Below are 22,509 nucleotides of genomic sequence, written 5' to 3' on the forward strand. Positions count from 1 at the left end.
AAGCGAACCCGCCATTCTCATCTAACTATATCCGATATATTTTATATAAATATTACATTTTGTATTTGTATCTCTCGAGAGAAAAAATGAAAGAAAAAACAGAGGAAAGTGCAGGCTATGGTACTCATTGGTACTCATTAAGCGCAGGCCAGAATAGGGCCTCCAAAACCAGCCAACGTTTGGTCTGAACTCCGCAAGAACGCCTTGCTGTGATGTTTCTGTACAATCCCAACCGAAAGCGCCGACCGCTAAAAACTCCGTCCATGCGATTTTGTGCTAACAATGAAATTGATAGTGATAGATGATATTGTACAGAGAGGGAGGGAGAGAGACACTACAAATAGAACGAAACGATGCTAGAAGAACTCGTGCATGTAGGGGGTATATATATCCAGGCCAGGTAATTGTGCAGCTCCTTACTGAGAAAGGAAAGGGATGCCTGCCGCAACAAGGAAAGAAAACGGGAAAGAAAACATGATAATATCTATCGTCAGGCGTAAAAGGTCGTGCGCCTCTTATAGTGTCTTACTGCACGTTCAAAAAGAGATCGTCGCCGCGTCGTGTTGGCGTCAGCTTGGGCTGCCACGTCGGCGTCGCCGGCAACCGCGTCCTCGGGGTGCTCATGCCGGCGCCCGCCATCTCGGGACTCAAAAGGCCGGGGTCATTGGGCCCGCCTCCTTGTCGCTTCCACGGCCCGCCAGGCTTCTTCTGCCCGTGGTCCAGCGACAGCGCGGCCGCCTTCTCGTTGCCCAGTCGCTTGGCCAGCAGTGAGCTCGTGGCGGAGCTCGTTGTCTCCGCGGCGCTCACGGGCGAGACGAACGAGGATATGTGCTGCGGCCGCAGCGGCTGGCGCGTATCAAGACGTGCAAGTGGGCTCTGCTGCGCCTTCGCCTCTGGGCGCGGTCCTCCCGGCGTGGACCGCGGGCGGTTGATGTTGAGCGGGGGAACTGGGAAGGTAGGGAAGTGCTGGGGTTTGGGCGAGAACCCCGATCCTGAAGCTGACGTGATGGGAGACGGCCTCGGTTCGCCTTCTTGCTGGTGCCAGGGGCGCCGTGGGTTTAGGGGAGGGGGATAAGCGGATGGCGAGCCCCGGATAGGAAGCACAGCGCCCAGTGTTGGGCTCGGCTGGCCAGGCGGTGATGCGGTGAAGTCAGGCCGCTTCGGGGGTGGGACCAGACGGATGGTGGCTCCATCCAAGCGACCGTGGATCCTAGGGTACCTGACGGGGGACCGGCCGGTGGTGGGTGAGGGCGATTCCATCACGGGTGACAAGCTAGAGAGCCGGCCGAGTTCGGGCTCGACCGGGGAATCATCGTCGTAAGGCCCAGAATAGGACGTGTCAATCGTGGTTGCCGAACCCCTCGAATCCTTCGAAGTTTTCCGGTCCATCCTCTTGCGACTCACACTATCCGCTGTTTCTGCTCCCGGTGACCCAGATGGACGCGTTGTAAGTGAGCGCCCTGGAGGGGCGACGTTGCCTTGCGTGTAATAGCTTGAGACACGTCGGGACGCATTATTGTCCGCAGATCTCCTTTGACCGGAGCGTGACGCTCTCCTAGACTTCCGCTTTTCCGGGATTAACGCGGCCGCCGAGATGGCCGCTGCCATCGCCTTCGCCTCCTCCTCTCTCTTCTCAGCCGGGGATTTGGTTAACGGCGTATACGTGTCGAGCTCCGCAGGCTCGGTGGCCTGCACGAGCTCGGAGCGCCTCGTGCGGTTACTCAATACCCAATTTCCCCATCTGTCGGCAACATAATAGGTCGTGGCAGATTGGGGATCTGACGGCGGTGGCCGCCATATCTGAGCACCCTCCGGCGCTTCGGTATCAAGATCCGCGAAACCCGTCACGTTTGTCATTGTACTCGTCCTATCGGTAGGCGGAGGTTGAGCCGAGGCTGGGGCAACAGGCCTGCGAGAAGGTATGTTCAAGGTCAGATTCGGCCTCGGCGGCCTCGTCGGTTTGGGCGGCAATAGCCTGGAAGCCCGTCTTTGCATTGTAGGTGGCGGCGGCGCTACGGCGGCGCTATTTCTTGCAATGGCCTCGCTCCGTGGCCGTGATATGGCGAGACCGATGGTGTTCCGGTCGAACCCGAAACTGTATTTAGTAGGAGACGGTTGAGCTTCTTGACGTGACTGTGATTTATGGATAGGCGGTGAGATGTGGAAAATCTTGCTGAGCCGCGCAGTTGCCATCGATAGTCTTCCTTGCCGGCTAGTTTTCTCATCTCCGCTCATCGCGCCCATGCTATCCCTTCCGTCGACGGCGATGAAGCCCTCTTGATCGAAGTTCTGGAGCCTCCGTTTCCTCATACATCGGGCAAGCAGGATTGCTACTATGGCAAGTAAAACGGCAGCACCGACACCAACGGAGATTCCCACAACCTGAGTGGTGCCAAGACCCGTGCTTTTCGACGCCTCTGCAGTAGCGGTAGGCTGAGGCTCACTGGATGCTGTGGCATCCGGCGTGGTGCTTGTGGTGAAGGAAGAGCTGAGCGTGGGAGGCGTCGGGGTCGTTGTCCCAGGTATGGGTATGACCACAGTCGGTGATACTTGCAAGGGTGTTGTTGTCGTCGTAGTCGTCGTCGTTGTGGTTGTTGTGCTTGGCGTACTGGAACTCGCTTGGAGGGACGTACTGTGCTGCATTCGGGTGGACGAAGCAAGTGGGGGAACCGTTGACCAAGACACAGGAAGAGAAATTGTTATTGAAAGGGTTGCGTGCGTATTTGGCAAGGCATCCGGTTCGTGATCACACATGCCATAGGCTCGATCTGCCCCATAAGCTAGGGACTGTTAGTCACGACGTTTTGTCGAGTATATGAGAGAAACTCACATTTGATTGGGACTCCATGGCAGATCCCGACTTGATTCAGACCAACTAAGCACTGAAGGGCGCCCTCCCCTATCGTATAACTGTCTGGAGATTGTGTGCTGGTGGAGCAGAGGCATGATAACGATGGCGATGGGCCACAGACCGTGAAAAAGTTGGTCTCTCTTATAAAAGACGTGAAGCAAGACCACGCACAGTCTGGTATGAGCTGAGCCACCTCTGTCGGAAGGTTTATGTCGTATGTAAAGGCGGTCGATATTGATGTCCATATCAGTAGTCGTCGAAATAGAGGCTTGGGAGCCATTCTATAAAACATCTAAGAAGATGTGTCAACAGGCGACTGTGTTCTTCGATGATAGTGCCCATGGTTTGCCATGTTCTAGCGAGGGCAAGTGGTCTCGCGGCCTTCGTAAGCCAGGACAGACAGTGAGCACACGGGGACACTAATCTCTCTGCCTAGCACAAGCGCTTGGCTGGGTCGGCAAGCAACCGGAATGTTTCAGGGCAGGCCGGTCGATATTTGTTCTTTTGGGGGTAGAATGAAAAGTAGAGAGGGAGGAAGTATATCAAATGTCACTAACCTATGAATTTAGAAAAGAGACTTCCTGGAGACGCCCGGCATCTCAACATGGTTCTAGCACAGCCCAGACACCAGACGGAAAACAGGGTTAGTAAAGATAGATAGCTAAAATTTTAACCGAGATGGCTAGAGAATGGGAATGCGGGAGGATGGGAAGAAGCATGAACTGCTGGCCGTTGCAGAACGTGAAGACAGCAATTTACCCCTGCGTGGGAGAAAGGGGAGGGGGCGAGAAGGGGTCCAGATGGAGGCCAGTTCTAAGGTACGGACGGGGTCAACCAACATTGGCCAGGCTGGAATGATGCAGATAAGAAGCCACCTCGTCCGTACATGAGTGGCAGCATAGTATATCAATCAATATTACGTAGGCACTGAAATAGCATCGACTCAGATACCGCCCGGCTTAGCCCTACAGATGGTAGCAGCAGAGCGCCGGCGGCCGAGGAGCATGCAAGTTGCGTCATGGCGAAGCAAGCCCGGAAATCGGTTGAGGCACGAAAGATACCGGGATGAGGGCGCCCATTCTCCAGTCTGAAGACATCAGCGGCAAATGTCTCTGGACATGATTGGGTGGGTTGCTGAAGAATAGCCCGGAGCACTGCGAACGTCACGACGGGTCTGGCATGGCGGCAGGGCGGGTCTGCCCTATGGCGAGTTGTCAGGAGAATGCGGATAGTAAATATAGATCATTGGCTGCATTCTATTGTAAGATATGCATCTGGGCGGGCTGTGCAGGGTGAGAGGAAAGAACGGATGTGTCTTGGGGGTGGTGGTACAGTTGCGCGCGCCTAAAAAAGCATGTATTGGTCGCCGTGGAGGGCAGGGCGGACAGGGCGCTTACGAACAGAGGTGGCCGCATCTCACGTAACCCTTCTTTCGGCCAATGGTGGCGGTGCCCGAGGTCATTCACGGCAAGACTGCGACAGGCGTCGCTGGGAATCCAGCAGGTAGAGTTGCCCTTTTTGTTTCACTCGTCGCCGGACTTCAGATTACTGGATGTGATGTGAACTGCATGCTTGGTATACTACCTATACCACAGCAACTCCTGTGTATCACAACCTTCCTCATTCAAGTGTCACGTCGGTTCCCTCCCCAGTTGACACATGCGACGTCAACAGGGGATAGAATCAATCCATGTTCTGCTGGCCTGCACCCCGAGTATGGGTTGGGGAAAAAGAATAAAAAGATAGCAGTGCCGCACGGCGCCCATGGGCGAAGCACAGTTTACATATGCGTATGCATTCCTACCAACTTACATACTCTTGATCCCCTGTAAACCTCCACATTCGACCCTTTTTCTTATTATACTCACTCACAGTGTCTATTTCCATGGGCAACCAAGCATTGCATCATTTCTTGGCGCATCTACAGGATCTGCGTACTATGTAATTCTAGTATCACTCAGTTCCAAAAAAAAATTGATGTATGCATAGGCTTGAGAATTTTGTCTTCATTATCGCATTGGCTTGTTTTGTGTGTGGTATCTCATCATCATCATCTTTGGTCTTCTCTCCGCACGGCAAAATAGCAACTCATTCTCTCCATTGCTTTCAGAGCTATCTTCCCTTTCCGAAAGTCTGAAGAGACCAACTCAGCTAAGCCAAACCGCCATGTAGTCTCCCCGTTGCTCATGCCGGCACACCCAACACATTGTGAGGGGTTGTACTGACAATCATGGGACCGCCATCTTCGCAACAAGTATCTTGGTAAAGGATGTTGCTTATTTGGCGCTGGGGTTGAAGCCAGCCTGCGCGCGGCTTGACTTGATGACCCGTTGGACCTCTTTCTCCGTCGTATCCCAATCGTCAGGAACCAGTCGAATCAAGTCAATCTCGTACTTCTCGGCAATCTGCTGTAGGAAGTCGAAACTCTTCTTGTCGTAGATGAACGTGATACTGACACCGACACGGCCAAAACGACCGGTTCTTCCGATTCGGTGCAGGTAGGTCTCTGGGTCAGGCTCTCTATCACCAGGACCCTTCATGGGAACGTCGTAATTGATGACCATGGACACGCTCGAGACGTCGATACCTCGAGCCAACACGTTGGTGGTGATGAGGACCTTGGTGCGGCCCGATCGGAACTCGTCGATGAGTAAATCTCGCTCGCTGCCCTCGAAAGCTCCATGAAGAGCCGTCACTTTGTGACCGTCTGCCACCATGCGTTTCATAATCTCATTGGCGGACTCGCGTGTCTACATGGTGAGTTAGTAGGAGGCTCGGTAGTGGATGCTCGGTAGTCGGAGCAGCCACACTTACCTTGACGAAAATAATGGAGGAGCCAATCTGCATCAGACCGTAGAGCTGGCAAAGAATGCTGTACTTCTGGCTCTCATCGGGGCAGTCCATGAACATCTGAGAGATGCCACGGACCGTAAGCTCTTGGACTTTGAGCTTGATGTGGTTGGAGTTGGGAGCAAACTTCTCGGCGTACTTGACGACTCCGTCGGGGAAAGTGGCCGAGAATAACAAGATCTGGACGGTGGGTGGCAGCATCCTTTGGGAGCTAGCATCAGCTGGTGTTCATGTGCCGCGCATGTGTATTCTGATGATAACTTACTGCTTCACTCGAGCGCACTGGTCGCCGAGACCCTGTTGATCCAACATGTTGTCGGCCTCGTCAATAACAAGAACCTTCAACTGGGACACATCGAATTGCCGTCTTCTAATCAGGTCCATGACGGTCCCAGGCGTTCCGCAGACAACACTCGCCTCTATGCGCGTATCTCTAGCGACAGCACCGGGAACGGCCGCGGCGACCACCAAACTCGAGCAGAACTGACCAATGGTCTGGACGACGCCCTGGATTTGGCGGGCAAGCTCTCGGCTAGGGGCCAGTATCAGAGCCTGAGGCTGAGCAGGCTGGCTAAAGTCGACACGAGAAAGCACAGTCGTGACGAAGGCGGCAGTCTTGCCTGTACCAGACTGTGACTGTGCAATCATGTTCTGGGGAGGATTTGCCAACATGAGCGGCAAGGCCTTCTCCTGGACCTTAGAGGGCTTCTGGAACTGCATGGCCATCAAACCTTGCAAAACTTCGGAGGGCCTAGATAATGGGTCGCCATTTAGTCAGTACAACATACATAAGATAAATGCAGATGGAAGTTACAAGTGGGAGAAAGTACATACAGGCCAAGTTCCTCAAAGGTGTGAGCCGAGCCGAGCGGGTTGCTGCTGTCGCGCTGAAGCTCGTTGAGGCTGACCTCAACGTCGTAATTGACCTCTTGAAGACCAGAGCCGCCTCCGATTGTTCCAGCGCCATCAGTCTGAGATGCTTCGACATCACCCATGTCCTGGCTGGGGGCAGCCGATGCCTCGGGCTCGGTGATGCGACTCGCAAGGTCAGCCATCGTGGAGGCTTGATGTAACGTAGGGTGCGAGTGGTTGGGGAAATTATTGTGAGTCGCGTGGGTCTTATTGAAGTGCGCGAAACGTGAATTAGTGCCCCGGAACGCTTTCCTCGACGGCGTGGTCGGTGTGAGGAAGGTGCAATCCGAAGGGTTGGCCAAAGTGACCTGGTAGCAATGGGACCTGCAAGTTTGCAAATTGGGGTCGTGGTCAATTGATCAAGTAAAGGTTGGAAAAGAAAATCCCGGGAGATGCCTACCAGGTTCTGTTGTCTTCTTGATTATGCAGCTGCAAAAAGGATTGTTGGTCTGAGATGTGACGAAAAAGATCAAGCAGGCCTTTGGCGGTCTCGATGTTTGGAAAACGAAGGCAGCTACGAATCCATTCGCGATCTTGGCGGGGTAGCAACGCTCTTTAGCCTTAGTGGGGTCGATGAGGTAGGTAGAAACCAGAAACAGCCACACAGAAGGCCAAAGCTTGAAGGCCATTCTTTCAGCGTAGATCAGGGGGCATTTGGTACATACATTAGGTACCCTCTACCCACTTGCCACGGTATCTAATGCCTGATTTGTGGCGCGCGCTCAGCTAGCCCACTATCCGCCAGGCGAGCAGGCCTGCAAGGGAGCCAATCTGTCAGTATCGGGGAATGATACAAGACTCCAAAGGGCGTTAATTACTGAACAAATGCTGCTGAACCTCTTCTTGCATTGCATCAATGTCCGAGGTCTTAGCGAGATATAGACAGAATTGGTCTGGTGTGTCCCCATAATGTGGGGGGGTTTGGACGCTCGTCAGGGGTGCCGCAACCGCGGTCCTGGGCTCCAATTGCAAGGTAGGCTGCCTGCCTACGTAGGGAGGGCAGCAACGAACCTTCAGGTCAAGTCAGGGACGCTTTGAACTCAGGTTGGATCAAACACGACAACAACAGTTTTAGTTGCGCTTTTACCAGAGGTCGCTGTGTTCTTATTCTCGTCTGATATGGCTTCGTCATCAAGGCTAGCAAACAAGGATTGAGTCTTATTTTTCATTTAAATCCTAGGTCGATAATAACCTGTTCTTTCAAACACTGCTTGCTTATAACCTACCTACCCAAAGTAACCCCGCTACCTCTCGATTATATCGCGAACTGATGGCCGAAGTCGAAGTTGCGCCCACCTTCGGCGCTGAATTAAAGGTACGACACAGTGTCTCTGTCTTGGACAAAAACGTCTTTTGGGCTTCGATAACCGGTAATAGGATGGCTTCAAGCCGGCCAATGTGTGGGTGGCTAACGGCATTGCCTGGCTCGACGACATTCAGCAATTCTTTCGCGAACGAAGCGCCCTCGAGAAGGAGCACAGCGCCCGACTCAATGCCCTCGCCAAAAAGTATTTCGAGAAGAAGAACAAAAAGTCGGCCAGTTTGAGCGTTGGCGACACTCCCGCCATGACCCCTGGCTCCTTGGAGAGCGCCTCCCTGACCACATGGACGACGCAACTGACGACTCTCGAGTCCCGCGCCGACGAGCACGAGCGTTATGCCAACGAGCTGATTTCCAAGGTCGCCGACCCTTTGAAATTCTACGCTGCCAAGTTTGAGGAGCTACGCAAACGCCACGTCGAGTATGCCGACAAGCTCGAGGGCGAAAGAGACTCCTCGTACGCCGGCCTACGGAAGACGAAGGGTAAATACGATGCCGTCTGCCAAGAGGTGGAAAGTAAGCGCAAAAAGACCGAATCGGCCTTCGACAAAGCCAAGGCGCAAAGCAATTACCAACAGCAGATTTTCGAGATGAACAACTCGAAGAACACCTACTTGATAACCATCAATGTCACCAACAAGCAGAAGGAGAAATATTACCACGAATATGTGCCAGAGCTCATGGATAGTCTGCAGGACCTGTCCGAGTTCAAGACCATGAAACTGAACGGACTGTGGACGATGGCCGCTGACCTGGAATCTACCATGCTGCAGAAGAGCAACGGTCTAGTAGGGCATCTAAACCAGGAGATCCAGAGGAACCAGCCTCACCTTGACAGTGTCATGTATATTCAACACAACCTGGGCTCATGGCAGGAACCCGCCGACAAAGTCTTCGAACCGAGCCCCGTGTGGCATGATGACGATTCAATGGTAACCGACGACTCTGCCAAGGTGTATTTGAGGAACGTCCTGAATAAGTCAAAGAGCCAACTGGGAGATCTGCGACGCGAAGTGGACAAGAAACGAAGGGAAGTCGAGGGCATCAAGAGGGTAAAGCAGCGCATTCGTGACGGGACTGAGCAAAAGGATGAGGTTCAGGTTGTGACCCAAATCTTTGCCATGCAAGAAGATCTACACCAAGTTGACCGCAAACGCTTAACGGCGGAGGTAGAAACGTCGACGATCACAGCAGCCGTTGGCGACGTGACATTGGGTGCCAAAAACCACAATTTCAAATCACAGACTTTCAAGATTCCCACCAATTGCGACCTCTGTGGAGAGAGGATATGGGGATTGTCCGCCAAGGGCTTCGATTGCCGAGACTGCGGCTATACATGCCACAGCAAGTGTGAGATGAAGGTGCCGGCAGAATGCCCTGGCGAGTTATCCAAGGAGGACCGCAAAAAGTACAAATCCGAGCGGCAGACAGCGGCCGGCACACTTCTGGCACCCGCTACCAGCACCCCTGATCATGTCGCCGAACTGCCAACGCTGAGTCGCTCGAATACGATGAACTCGCTCAGTTCTGGGTATGCTGCGAGCGCAAACCGCTCAATAAGCGGATCTATGTCTGGGCCGCAAGTACCTCCTCCTGAAGAGACGCCCCCGAGCCATCAGGTCCAAGGCCATCTGTATCCACAACACGAAAGAGTCGTTTGGTTGCTCCGCCACCAGCTGCCTATATTAGTGAATTGCCCGGAAGTTCTGCGAATGGCTCTGCGATTACCAAGCCAGAGCAGAAGGGTAAGATGCTGTATACATTTGACGCCAGTGGTGAAAGCGAGGTCTCGGTTCCTGAAGGAAGAGATGTTACGTTATTGGAGCCCGACGGTATGAAATACCCACCTCTTATGACATATTACCAGATTTTGCTGATAACAAAGCACAGATGGGTCTGGCTGGGTTAAAGTACGCGCAGGATACAAAGAAGGTCTCGTGCCTGCATCGTACCTTGAGATTTTCCCAAGCGCTCCGGCCCCAATTGCACCACAAGATACGGGATCCTCTTTTAACACGCGCCCTGCTTCTACATACTCCAACTCGGGTTCTTCGATTGGGACTGTTGGCAAGAAGAAGGGGCCGGCCGTCGCTCCGCGCAGGGGAGCAAAGAAACTCAAGTACGCTGTAGCGCTATACGATTACACGGCACAAACGGATGCCGAACACAACATGACCGAAGGTGAACGTTTCGTTCTAGTAAAGGAGGATCCCGGCGATGGCTGGGCCGAGGTTGAAAAGGGAGGGGCCACCAAGAGCGTTCCAGCCAGCTATGTCCAGATCGAGCAGGCGTAGTTCGCCTTTCTCCAGAATAGGTTCCAAGGCCACCTTGCCCTGTGTTCATAAGTTAATTCAATCCCGATGGGCTAGCACTGGGGAGCATTGGGTAGATGGGATTCAGGAATGGGTCGGCCCATTTCAGTAAAACCCTCACGAATACAAGAATTCTATCTGCAAGGGGAGAAAATTAGATACCCCTTGGCTATGGGTAGGGCGTGGGTCTTAGGATACGAGGCACTTGTCGAATCGATCAAGCCGTCAACAACAAGATGATATATAGCCTTACTTATGCTCGTGTATTCAATCGCTTAGCAATAGTCTGGGACCAACTTGGCTACACGTAGCAGGCCCGCGTGTAAAGCTTCAAGTACACATGGTATTGGCCGCGACAGGCAGAACAACAACACAACCATGTTCAGGCAAGCCGGCAGCAACGTAACATATCTCCGGCTTGCCTTGTGGCTCGACAGTGAATGGCCAGGTCGGTAGGAATTGGACGGTGACATTGGTTTTTCACAAAGAGGGTGGGGGGCATGCATCCGTGGCCCCCTGCCCCCTAATGAACCATATTCATTGGTGGGAGATGCTAGGACATGCATTCCAGGAACGCATATGCATGGTGCGGTACATGTATATACTGCACCCCAGGAGAAATAACAAGCCTTGCTTACTATGAATGAAATGAACATATAACCTGTCGTGGCTGCCCCCATTTGCCTCTAGGAGGTGGAGTTAGAGGCAGCAAAGCTTCACGAAGCTGTGCGATCCTTTCTCGGCTAGGAGCCCCCTTCATTCGACCTGCTTGTTCAGCCATGAGGTTCTGTATGCTTCCCAAGGCTTTCGGGCTCACGATTTTTGTTGCCGTCACACTCGCCACCCCTATACAGCAACGTGACACTGTCGGTAATGGGAACATCATCGGTCTTCCCGAATCGGTACCTTCCAATACAGCTGGTGAGCTGTACCTCAAGTACAAGCCATACTTGCTACGCGAGTCAGGCTGCGTTCCGTATCCGGCTGTTGATGCTCAGGGAAATACCAAGTGCGCAGGAACAGCTTCCCCTCCATTTCATTTGTTAATATGCCAGACAGCGAGGGTCTCGAGCCCAAGGGCGGCCCGGATGCCAACTGCCTCGCCAGCAAGGGCCAAATCTACGCGCGCGCCGCGGCCGTGAACGGGAGCCACGCCATTATGTATGCATGGTACTGGCCCAAGGACGAGCCGTCGGAGTGGGAGTCTTGGCTCGGCATCGGACACCGGCACGATTGGGAGTCCATCGTGGTGTGGCTGTCGTCGGATGCATCGGATGCCACGGTTCGGGGCGTCGCAGCCTCGGGCCACGGCAAGTACACCACGACCAAGAGCCCGCCCTTCCGCGACACCGGCGTCCTCATCAAGTACTATAGCATCATCGGCCTACTGGACCACTCACTCGGCTTCACCGCCTCCGTTGGCCAGCAACAGCCCCTGGTGGCATGGGAGAGTTTATCAAAAACGATTCAAAACACCCTCTCTACCACCGATTTCGGCGCTGCCACGGTACCTTTCATCGATTCGGAGTTTCAGAAGCACTTGAATAGCGCTGCAATCTAGGCTTCATGACAGTGTGAAACTCAGGGGGGAACTCAGGGGGGAGGGAAATTAACCAGGTAGCTTCTGTTCTCCATTTAGTAGTAGAAATGATAGATCTCATGCTCAATGGTGTCCGTCTTGAGATCTGTGCCGCAGTTTCTAAACCGAACCCGCCTCCAAAGGGAAGGTGCAGGTTTTTGTTAAGTGCAAACGCTTGCTTCCATCTTAAGCAGCCGATTATACCAGTTAGGAAAGCGCATTGGTCTATCCGAAACTCAGATGAACACACCTCAATGCGTTCGATGTCCTCGATTTTCATGGGGGGTGTCTTACACTGAAACCATCCATCCTCATCTCTACTGCAAATCCCTGGATTTGCCTCATCCAAGCCTCGAACTCCCCTTGTCTTCTTACCCTACCTCAACCTTACCACCATCCTATGCCTCATTTTTAAAAAGCATCAAGACACATTGTCCACTGGACATAGTCCTGCCTCTGTCATAGAACTTTGACTGTTGGGGTTTACCGGTCTTAGTGATTACAGATGTTTACCGCGTTCCCCTCGACCCTTGATGCGCCCGAGTTCTAGGCGGCGAGCCACAAGTGCACCGCCTGCAAGACGACGTGTAACTGACGCCAAGCTGGTCCTCTTCCGGCACTCCCTTGTCCGCGGATCCGAGTCAGCGACCGAGTCTTCGAACTACCGCCACTTTCCTAACATCTCATCAGCAAGTTCTGTCATCGAAACCCGGGTCATTCATTTCTGCGACATGGATCAGCGAAGTGAGCAAGCAGACACCAAGGAGCAAGGCTTCGTCACAAATCTCGAAGATCCCTTCACCCGGCGCCGACCAGATCAAACTCGACCGCGCGATGTCAAGATATCTCCGAGGACCAGTCTCCACCCAAGTCCCTCAAATTTGTCACTAAAGACTGACAGCATGCGACCTGCTTCCATTCGATCCAGTGGTTCCAAGAACGGCTCCTCCCGGCATGCGTTGTTGAAACCAGAGGCATCTCGACAGCATGCCGCCGAAAAAGATCTACCTGTACCCCCTATTTTAACTCAAAGTGACGCCATCCTTTTGGAAGGCCCCCTTGCCATGCCAGAAGCCAAGCTACACACACTAACCAAAGAAGAGGCAGTAGGCAACCCACCCACCAAGGTCGAGGTAGATCCGATTGCCGCGGATATCAAAGATAGTAAACCCCCCGGTGTTGCAAAAGTCCACCACACAGGGCTCGTCAGTGGAGCAGATTCCTGCGATAAGGGGACAGAGGTAGACCACGAATCTCCTATTCTAACCCCCTGAAACGCAAGACTCGCTATCCCCCCCCATGATAATGACTGGTCGCGTTTTCCGAACCTTGACAGGCGGGGATATACGTGAATCAGAAGTTGACGTTTCGGAGCACTTCCACCAAGATCACAGTGCGATGACCAAGGTAAAGCCTGCCATGGAGCTGGTTATCCAAAAAGAGTCGCATTCCGGCCATGAAGGGATCTCTAAAGTCCGACCGGCCGATATAGGCAACACCATGACTGTCATCCGCCAAAGTGAAAGCTCTTACAGCCCTCAATCAGGTAACCCTTATTCTCCTGAGTCCCACGACCACCAAGGCCATCACTCTGTTTCAAAAGTGAGGCCAGTTTCGGACCGCCCACCATCAATGGCAACACGACTAGCCTACTATCCAAACGAAGTCTACCAGGGACACATTCGGGTCGACAAAGTGCAGTCATATCATGGCATACCGAGTATACCGGCTGCACCCCTTGGAGACACAAACTCAACGCCGCATCTCTCAAATAGTTCCCCTCCACCAGGTCACCCCGTAATCCGAGAAGAAGTTTCTTCCAAGATGGCCTCTTATTGGGGTGATATCCCACTACACGGTGCCAATGCCAAAGAGACACTGGAGGCTACGGATGGGTCGCCAAGGGAAAGTGGCAAGGCGCATCTCGAAGGCTCTCCGCTGGTCAACGTCGACAATGCCAGGCAGACAATGCACGAGACTCAACCTGGGTCGAATGTACGCTCCCTTAGCGTTGATGTAACGGCAGGACGACTTGGCCCCCAGCGCATTTTGAATCATGGGCGAAGATCAACAAGCCATGGTTCGCGGGGCCTGGGAAAGACCAATCAAGAGAACAAGCCAAGTCATGAATCCCAAACCTTTATACCAGAGGGACTCGACCCGAGGCGTGCTACACAATGGCTTTGTGAACTTCTTAAGCACAGAAAAGCAACTCAGCCCCAACTGACGCAGTTGCCGGAAAAGATGCATCCAAGACATGAGAAGCACAGCCACAAAGACTCGATGGATTCTTCTAGTAAAGGCGTGTTGACATCAGTCACCACATTCTCTGACAAGAATGCCGCGGATGCCAATGCTATAAACGACGCAATGGTAAACCTTGAGCAACTATTGAGCGAGGCTCTACACATCGCCAACAATGTTACAGAACCAAAAGAACACAGCCATACCTATGATAGCCGGGTCGATACTCTTCATTGGCACGCTTGCGGGGACAAGTCTGACACTTCACCGCCTGCAAGTCTCCACGAAAGCCTTTTAGGTGACTTGAGTGAAGACGACGAGCATATGCCAGGGTTATATACACCACCACTGGTTTTTATTGGGGCGGTTGAGGGACTGACCCAGACCCATGGATGTGAAGCTCTTCCTCTAAGGTCAATCGAGCGAAAGGGACTGTTGCCTCCTGGGATTCACCGAAACAAGATAACGGGACCGCATCTACCACATCGAGAATCAAGTTTGCATTTGCGAACCACGGAACAAAGGGGTCGCAGCCCGGTTCTGCCGATGCCACCACCCGATAGGCAGCTGAGACGAAATAGCCCGTGTGCATATGTTGAAGACCAGCCAGTAGGAATCAGCAGGCCTCGTACTAAGAACGATGTGCCAAACAGCAGAGAAGTCCGTGAATTCATCCGAGTCTTCCACCAACCGCCGGTTACTTCACGTGTTAGTTCGAAAAGCCTTCGCAAGGGTGCCAAATGGCAGGAGATCCCCTACACACACAAAAACACACCTACCGAGTTTCGCCGAATGGAAGTAGACGCCTGCAGCTTAGATGGCGGCGCGTCTGATGATGAGATCGAATTTGGCACGCCGCTCCCACAGCGAAATCCCGTGGAGATGCCAGATTCTGGTCGAAATTCGCCAAATCATCTTCACCAAAATCTGACTAATGCCACAAGAGCTTCACTTCGTCGGTCGGCGGCGAATAAAGCACACCAATTGCGTAACATTAGCCTCCGAGGAAGATCTCACGTCAGTATTCAAGACGCGAACTTCAGCTTGACCAAGGCGCACAAGAGGCAGCCCATCGCCCGTGACTGGTCTCCGATACGCAAATGTTATGCAGCTACTGTAGCGTGTATTAGCACGGCTTTGATCGGTATTCTAATCGGTATCTATGCTGGACTGGTTCCTTCCATCCAATACTTCATCGTCGATTTCAACCACTCGGCGATCCTGGGCAATGTTGGACTTTATATCGGCATGGCACTCCCAACTTTCTTTTGTTGGCCACTGCCGTTGCTTCATGGTCGTAAACCATACATTCTGACTAGCCTAGCGGTGGCAATGCCGCTGTTGTTCCCCCAAGCTCTGGCGATCAGTACTCCAAGAATCACCTACACCAGTCTTTGGACAACTGCCCTGCTGTTGTCTAGGGCACTGATGGGCGTAGCTTTGGGTTTTGCAAGTATGAACTTTCACTCAATCCTGACAGACCTGTTTGGCGTCTCCTTGATGAGCAGAACCCCCATGGCGAGCTTGTAGACGATTTCGACGTAAGAAGGCACGGCGGCGGTCTTGGCGTATGGCTCGGAATCTGGACCTAGTGCTTCATTGGTTCTCTCGGGCTTGGTTTCCTCATCGGTGCGCTGGTCATCAATACCCTCCAACCATCGTGGGGCATCTACATCAGCATCATATTGATCGCCGCCGTACTCGTATTGAATGTGCTGACACCCGAGGTCCGTCGTTCAGTATGGAGACGGTCTGCCACCGAAGTCAACGTTGGGGAACATGTGTCTCGACGAGTAGCACGAGGAGAAATCATGCTGCATCGTGTCAAAGACGGTCCCAGGTGGTGGGGCCAGGAAGTGTACCACGGCATTGCACTCTCGCTGGAAATGCTTCGACAGCCTGGTTTTGCCACGATGGCCGTCTATCTGGCTTGGATCTACGCCCAAATCGTCCTGATTATCGTGGTAAGTTCAAGCCGCCAGCATCAGTAGTAGCACACCAAGACTGACGGAGGAGTGGATGCAGTTACTCGGATCGTTAACATCAAGGTATTATCGGTTGCATTCACCATTAGTCGGTGCTGCAGTGTCATCCGTTGCCATCGGTGCCCTTATGGCAGTGCCTTTCCAAAAGGCCAATATCTTCTCAAGAGCACGATATAATCCTGTGGCCACCAACAGCATGACCATCAGCAGCAACATGGCTTGGACTTCGCACCTAGTGCGTCGAGCGATCTTCATCCTCGTGTTGCCAATTGCAGGTGCCATGTATGCTGTCTTTTCATACGGCCCTCCTGTGCCTGTTGCGGTTCCCTGTTTGTTTGCGGCATTGGTAGGATTTTTGTCGTGCCTGGCAATCGCCGAGTGTAACGGGATAATCATGGAGACGTGGGACACCTCCGATCTCGAGCCGGGTATGACAGGCCGTTCAAAAGGCTTGAAGAATGCTGGAAAGCGCACCAATTATTCTTCCTTCCCCCGAGTCACAGCAGGATATGCCATCATCCACACTTTCGGCTTCATATTTGCGGCTGGGGCCACCGGGGTTGGCGGCATCGCCCGAAGAAGCATTGGGCAAAGAGCTACCACAGGCGTGGTAGCCGCCATCCTGTTCGTGTTAACATTGTTGCTGATTAGCGTCCTCGTTCGCTTCAGACATGTTCAAATCATCCCGGATTCGAGGACAGCGGAAATGGAAAAGTGGACAGAAGCAAGAAGGGACAGCATCCGGCGACGAGAATCAGCGATTGCCGCAGCCAAAGCCTCTGGGCGGAAGGACCTGGAGGATATACCCGAGGAAGACGTTGGGTGGAGGCCCCTCGTCATTGGCAACCCATTGGACAAGAATCGACGTATGAACATTCTAGAGCTCGGGTCTTTAACCCGCTGGAGTGAGATCCGCAGAAAGAACCGGCTGATCGATAAGGGGGCTCATCTCAACCGGCAGGCACTGGAAGCAGCCCGTGATCAGCTTGGACACAGAGGCATGGAAGTATATGGAGATTTACAGCGGAGTGGTGCGATGGTCGGGGAGCTTGTACGGAAAGTCAGCAGGAGGAGCCTACGCAGCAAAAGAAGCGATACATCGAGTGACGACGAGGGAGGCCAAAAGCATATGGCTGGCAACAGTGGGGCCATTGGAGCTGGTCTGGGTCACAGCCACGTCTCCTATCCGACTGAGCTCTTCAGGGAGCGTGAGTGTGTCATGGGCCAGACGGTGGAAGAAGAAGGAGAGGAGCCCCCGTTGATTGAAGAGCCACCGCCCCAGGATGCCTGGATCGGAAGTCGCTCGCGGGACCGCAAATTGCATCAAATGCCTACGGTCCAACCACCTGCAGGCTTCGAGCAGCAAGAAGTTCGAGGTGGCACGCATTACATGTCAGCCGACCATGTATCTGATATAGAAGGAGGCCGTCGCGAGCATTCGTCTCACATGGCGCCCAAGGTCCAACATGCCGTCCCGGACGGTACAAGACACGGAGTTGCTTACGGTTCGCACATGAAAAACAAAGTGAAAGAGGCAGATATAGAGTCGGACAGCCTTGGCCGAGAACACGGGGCTCATATGGAGAGTAAGGTCCGGCAAGCCCGTGACAGGCAAGGCCGGCGGCGTCGGTGAGATGGCGACGGCTGTTGTGAGCCAAGCACACAAGGACAAGGTCGAAAGACAGGCACAGTGAGGTTGTGACAAGAATAGCAGCAGCAGCAGCAATACGTTTCAATATGATTCTATGAGGTACAAAAAGCTGCCTGTCGCATGGTGAAGTGTTGTGGTCTCGTCAATGCCTCAAGAGTAAGCGGATACAGTGTCTAACCTAACGTAGGTGAATGGAGATGTGGCTGGTGACGGGTGTTAGTGTCATTGTTAGGGCGTGAGTGAGCGCCGCCGAGTCTGGACAATGGCATTAATAAGTCGGCATGGAATGAGCGTACGTGATGTAATTGGATTTCTAAGCATGTGCGGATTTGGAGACGGAGAGTTTCGGATTCGGCCCACAACCGGCGAACTCTACTAAATCTTTCATACCCCCCTTTGGAAAGAGAGACAGAGAGAGAGAGAGAGAGAGAGAGAGAGAGAGAGAGAGAGACAGAGAGAGAGAAAGAGAGAACCCGGTAACTTTGAGAAAGAAAGTGTGAGAGAGAGAGAAAGAAAAAAAAGCCAGCTGTTCCGGGGTTTTCCACGATTACTGGCAGTGGCTAACGATAACGATAATCGACTAACAAACACCAAGCGATACGGAGTACTGCTATTCCTACCACCATCTTTGGGGAGGTATTGCGTGCTTTCTTTTGCCGGCTTCTCATTGGAAGTCAGTCAACCGGCATCAACAGTCGACACATTCTGCCAGTTCTGCGCAGCCCTTTAGGATCACAAATCACAGGCATCCTTGCTGCCAAAAACATCTGCTGCATTGCGGGGCTCAGGCACTGTGACATTAAAGATACCAGAGTCACCACCAAAGTTATCTTACTTAGCAGCTCCTCCCAGGGAAAAGGAAAAAGTCAAACTTGCAGCGTAGACATTTCCGATACCACCAATCCCAAGTTATCTCCGGGCGTGAGGGTACAACCTCCCTGAGGCACCTCTGTCGACATCCAACTTCGCTTCTTGGCTGAGCCTCTCATATATCGATTTTCCAAGGTTGGTGGAATGAGCGAGTCGCCCCAAGTCATATAGGCATGCATCTAGATGCTTGAGCGTATGTAATGCATGTGAAACTCACCCAACTAATTGCATACAGCTATACAACATTAAATACATCAACCCAATCGCTACCAATCACGCATCGCCGGAAGCAACCGAGCCTGCTGCCTTTTCTTCTTGTCCATTTCACCATTGCCCACGAGTGCTTTGCTAGCTAGGATGGGGTTGCTGTACGTTACAACCCGAATCAGCCGGTCGGCCATGACAACTGACAATAATCGTGCGTAGTGCTCTAGGTACGGCCTTGGACTGGCCGGATGCCAAGAAAAACGCAGACCAAGTTAGAGAATGGGGCATCAAGGTATGTCTATTGATGCAGCACTCTCATGTAGAGGCAACCCCTTTCTTGACGGTTCGCAGGACTGACAGGAAGGCTGGCAGCAATTACTCGAAATCTGGAACAAGGCCAAGACCAAGGAACGAGATGCTCTGCTATGGGGTGACGAGGTAACTATTATTCCTCGACTCGGACGAGCTGCACCAGACCATTGACTGCATTCTCTAGGTCGAGTACCTCGTTGTTACGTACTCAAGGATGAGCCCAAGGTGCTCTTGTCGCTTCGCCAGGCGGATATCCTCACGGCTCTGGCTGCCGACGAAGAGCTATCCAAACAGGGTGGTGGTGTGCCCGCCATCCAGGAGACCCAGACCCAGCAGTAAGCCCAGCGCCGTCTTCGCCATGTTCGCACAAGGCCACATCAGCTTACACATCGGCAGCTCCAACCCACTTCCAGTTTTTCACCCCGAATTTGGTAGGTTCATGTTGGAGGCGACACCTGGAAAGCCATGGGGTATTGGGTTCAAAGAACTCTTGGGGGTTGAGCCGGACATGAAGCTCAGGTAAATGTGGAGCGGACTCTCCCGGGTTGTGAGACCTTCTAACACCAGTCTGCAGGAGGAAGATCGCCAAGGAGCACATGAAGAGCAACGAATACCCCATCACTCTCACAACTTTCCCCCGACTCGGTGTGCCAGGGGTTTTCACGGATCCCTACTACCCGCCTTCTGGGTCCAAACTGCGCTCGCAGTTCGTGCCTGATGAAATTGCTAACCCCCATATCCGCTTTCCCACACTGGCTGCCAATATCCGCTGGAGGCGAGGCAGGAAGGTCCAAGTCAACGTGCCTGTCTTCCATGACAAGAACACGCCAAACCCTTGGAAGGACCCCAGTGTGAACTACGATCTCCACAACTGGCCGGAAGATGACGATGTGAGAAACGGTGCTTCGCCCGACAACTTCATCCATATGGATGCTATGGCTTTTGGCATGGGCAGCTGCTGTCTGCAAATCACCTTCCAGGCCAAGAACATTACCGAAGGCAGGAAAATGTACGACCAATTGAGCCCCATTGGCCCCATCATGCTGGCCCTCACCGCGGCTACCCCTATCTACAAGGGGTTTCTAGCAGACACCGACGTCCGCTGGAACCAGATCAGCAGGGCTGTCGATGATCGTACAAAGGAAGAGCTTGGTGAAGAGGTGAGTTGGCTTCGGACATGCTGTAGCTGCCGTCAGGTCATTATGAAAATGTCGTACTGACCAGAACCAGCCTCTGGAGCACAGTCGTTGGAGAATACCTAAATCACGATATGCATCCAACTCGACATACATCTCTACGGACAATCGTTTGCGGCCAGAGTACCTTGACCCGGACTTGATCATCGATGAGAGCATCAAGGACAAGCTGATGGAGGGCGGCATGGATGACCGCCTTGCCACCCACTTTGCTCATTTGTTTATCAGGGATCCGATTGTTATCTTCTCCGAGGATCTCAAGGAGCTTGATTTGTCTCAAGCTGACCACTTCGAAAACATACAATCGACGAACTGGCAGCATATGCGGTTCAAGCCCCCCGCCGGCCGGAAGCGACATTGGCTGGCGAGTTGAGTTCCGGCCTATGGAAATCCAAATCACCGACTTTGAGAACGCGGCTTTCTCGGTTTTCATGGTCCTGATCACCCGTGCCATCCTGTCGTTCGATCTCAATTTCTACATCCCCATCGCCAAGGTCGACGAGAACATGGAAACGGCACACGCACGCGACGCCGTTCTCAACAAAAAGTTCTACTTCCGCAAGAACCCTTTCCCGGTACGACCGGCGCGCGGAGGGGGTGCCTCTGGTACCTCGACACCGATGGGGGTCAGCCGGCCACCGACGCCGACGGGTCCTGTCGAGGACGAGTACGCGCTCATGAGCATCGACGAGGTGATCAACGGGTCCCACACCGAGGATAACAACTTCCCGGGCCTCATCCCCATCGTCGAGAGCTACCTCGACTCGGTCAACGTCGACGTGCAGACACGCTGCGAGCTGGCGACGTACCTCGACCTCATCCGCCGGCGGGCCAACGGCAAGCTTTGGACGGCGGCCCGCTGGATCCGCGACTTCGTCGACCGCCACCCGGCCTACCAGCACGACAGTGTTGTCAGTGACGAGGTTACCAAGAGTCTCGTGGGCTCCGTCATCGACATCACCGACCGCGAGCAGGAGGGCAAGGGGTGGAAGGGGCTGGACGTGCCGGACCTGGAGAAGTTACTCGGCGGGTTTAGGGGCGGCTGCCGATGATGATCCGGCTTTCTTTTCTTTCACCCTATACCGACGAAGTCATAAAAATAGATTTTCTATATTCCTATAGAGGCACGACACCTATACCACCACCATGTACCAATTTTCAAACTTGCCACTGGTTTGTTTCCCAACTAATATTTCCGGGAAATGCGCAGCACAATAATCATGCACCTAAACTTGGAAGCAACAGCTCCGAGCTAAACTCGCCAGATGCAACCAAGGTTGCCAAGGCACATTTTCGGAACTCCCAGACAGCGCTACCCCCAGCGAAGTCGTATGCCAACGGCGACTTCCATTTGAGATGGCGCTGCCCGCCATTGCGAAGACAACGGCAGCCTGTTCACTCACAACATCAGACGACCAAACGTCATATCTCTCACGACGATGCATTGAAAAACACGGCGGACCGGTTCACCCGCAAGATCCCCGGGGAGGGGGGCTAGGTAGGTCATGGAGACGGACATGTCATGATGATAAACATGTTCATCGGGATAGAGGCGCATCCGATCTTGGTTGTAAGATGGTAATGGCGCGTCGCTCCTACCGAGAGGATGTCAAGGTGGTGCGGCTATCGAACTAGCATCAAGCCGTTGTGGTTCGACCGGGGGGCAAGATGCATTGAATCGGCCAACAGAGGAAATCATGAGCCTTGGTTTTCCTCCTTCTCTTTCTTCCTCCTGCTTTTCGCTAGATTGACCCGAGATTGACGACAGTCGTCGCTAGACGGATGTTCGCTGGACAGGTGAATACACCGGGCCGCATGAGACAGAGACTTCTTTGGCGGTTAGCCTCCTTTGGGACCTTTGGGGGCCTCGGACTCAACCTTCAGTTCTGATGATACCCTACCGGGCGATCTACCTCTGATGGACTTGGCAAGCCTCCCGCATGGCTCCATCCATACAGTTGCGATTGGTCTACCAGGTCGGCTCTTCAGCGAGTGAGTGGTATATGTAATGTAATGAACGAGTGTACTCGGGATGCATTGTAGCATCGCCATACGCACACGAACGAGACCCCCCCGTCGATTCACACCGCCCCTTGAACCTTGGCAGTGCCCCATAACGCGACGGTCCAATGCAACGGTATCTGGGTATCTATCTGATCACCAGCACCGAGAGGGTGCCAGAAACGGAATGGGACAGCCCAGAAAATTTCAACAGGGAG

At 53.2% G+C, this 22,509-nt stretch overlaps 7 protein-coding genes across 7 annotated transcripts; 5 read left to right on the forward strand and 2 right to left on the reverse strand.

Moving 5' to 3' along the window:
* Positions 1 to 525: 525 nt before the first annotated feature.
* PG998_001330 (uncharacterized protein) lies at positions 526 to 3,143 on the reverse strand (the record flags this gene model as incomplete). The annotated part of the gene is made up of 2 exons (XM_066868148.1): positions 526 to 2,780; positions 2,831 to 3,143. The coding sequence occupies 2 exons, from the start codon at positions 3,141 to 3,143 to the stop codon at positions 526 to 528; spliced, it is 2,568 nt and encodes an 855-aa protein (XP_066736563.1).
* A 1,984-nt stretch (positions 3,144 to 5,127) lies between these two features.
* Positions 5,128 to 6,756, reverse strand: PG998_001331 (ATP-dependent RNA helicase dbp5; the record flags this gene model as incomplete). The annotated part of the gene is made up of 4 exons (XM_066868149.1): positions 5,128 to 5,601; positions 5,666 to 5,903; positions 5,967 to 6,452; positions 6,536 to 6,756. The coding sequence occupies 4 exons, from the start codon at positions 6,754 to 6,756 to the stop codon at positions 5,128 to 5,130; spliced, it is 1,419 nt and encodes a 472-aa protein (XP_066736564.1).
* Positions 6,757 to 7,883: 1,127 nt separating this feature from the next.
* PG998_001332 (actin polymerization protein Bzz1) lies at positions 7,884 to 10,228 on the forward strand (the record flags this gene model as incomplete). The annotated part of the gene is made up of 4 exons (XM_066868150.1): positions 7,884 to 7,928; positions 7,991 to 9,567; positions 9,588 to 9,766; positions 9,825 to 10,228. The coding sequence occupies 4 exons, from the start codon at positions 7,884 to 7,886 to the stop codon at positions 10,226 to 10,228; spliced, it is 2,205 nt and encodes a 734-aa protein (XP_066736565.1).
* A 797-nt stretch (positions 10,229 to 11,025) lies between these two features.
* On the forward strand, positions 11,026 to 11,807 carry PG998_001333 (uncharacterized protein; the record flags this gene model as incomplete). The annotated part of the gene is made up of 2 exons (XM_066868151.1): positions 11,026 to 11,255; positions 11,306 to 11,807. The coding sequence occupies 2 exons, from the start codon at positions 11,026 to 11,028 to the stop codon at positions 11,805 to 11,807; spliced, it is 732 nt and encodes a 243-aa protein (XP_066736566.1).
* A 551-nt stretch (positions 11,808 to 12,358) lies between these two features.
* PG998_001334 (uncharacterized protein) lies at positions 12,359 to 13,099 on the forward strand (the record flags this gene model as incomplete). Its single annotated transcript, XM_066868152.1, has 1 exon — positions 12,359 to 13,099. The coding sequence occupies one exon, from the start codon at positions 12,359 to 12,361 to the stop codon at positions 13,097 to 13,099; it is 741 nt and encodes a 246-aa protein (XP_066736567.1).
* A 31-nt stretch (positions 13,100 to 13,130) lies between these two features.
* Positions 13,131 to 17,687, forward strand: PG998_001335 (uncharacterized protein; the record flags this gene model as incomplete). Its single annotated transcript, XM_066868153.1, has 4 exons — positions 13,131 to 15,595; positions 15,619 to 15,637; positions 15,662 to 16,033; positions 16,095 to 17,687. The coding sequence occupies 4 exons, from the start codon at positions 13,131 to 13,133 to the stop codon at positions 17,685 to 17,687; spliced, it is 4,449 nt and encodes a 1,482-aa protein (XP_066736568.1).
* A 1,245-nt stretch (positions 17,688 to 18,932) lies between these two features.
* Positions 18,933 to 21,342, forward strand: PG998_001336 (glutamate-cysteine ligase; the record flags this gene model as incomplete). The annotated part of the gene is made up of 8 exons (XM_066868154.1): positions 18,933 to 18,943; positions 19,002 to 19,074; positions 19,143 to 19,220; positions 19,308 to 19,429; positions 19,491 to 19,613; positions 19,669 to 20,254; positions 20,325 to 20,563; positions 20,610 to 21,342. The coding sequence occupies 8 exons, from the start codon at positions 18,933 to 18,935 to the stop codon at positions 21,340 to 21,342; spliced, it is 1,965 nt and encodes a 654-aa protein (XP_066736569.1).
* Between the last annotated feature and the right edge of the window lie 1,167 nt (positions 21,343 to 22,509).

The sequence above is a fragment of the Apiospora kogelbergensis genome (assembly GCF_038363985.1).
Source record: "Apiospora kogelbergensis strain CBS 113332 chromosome Unknown utg000001l_segment0_segment0, whole genome shotgun sequence".
Taxonomy (NCBI): Eukaryota; Fungi; Ascomycota; class Sordariomycetes; order Amphisphaeriales; family Apiosporaceae; genus Apiospora; species Apiospora kogelbergensis.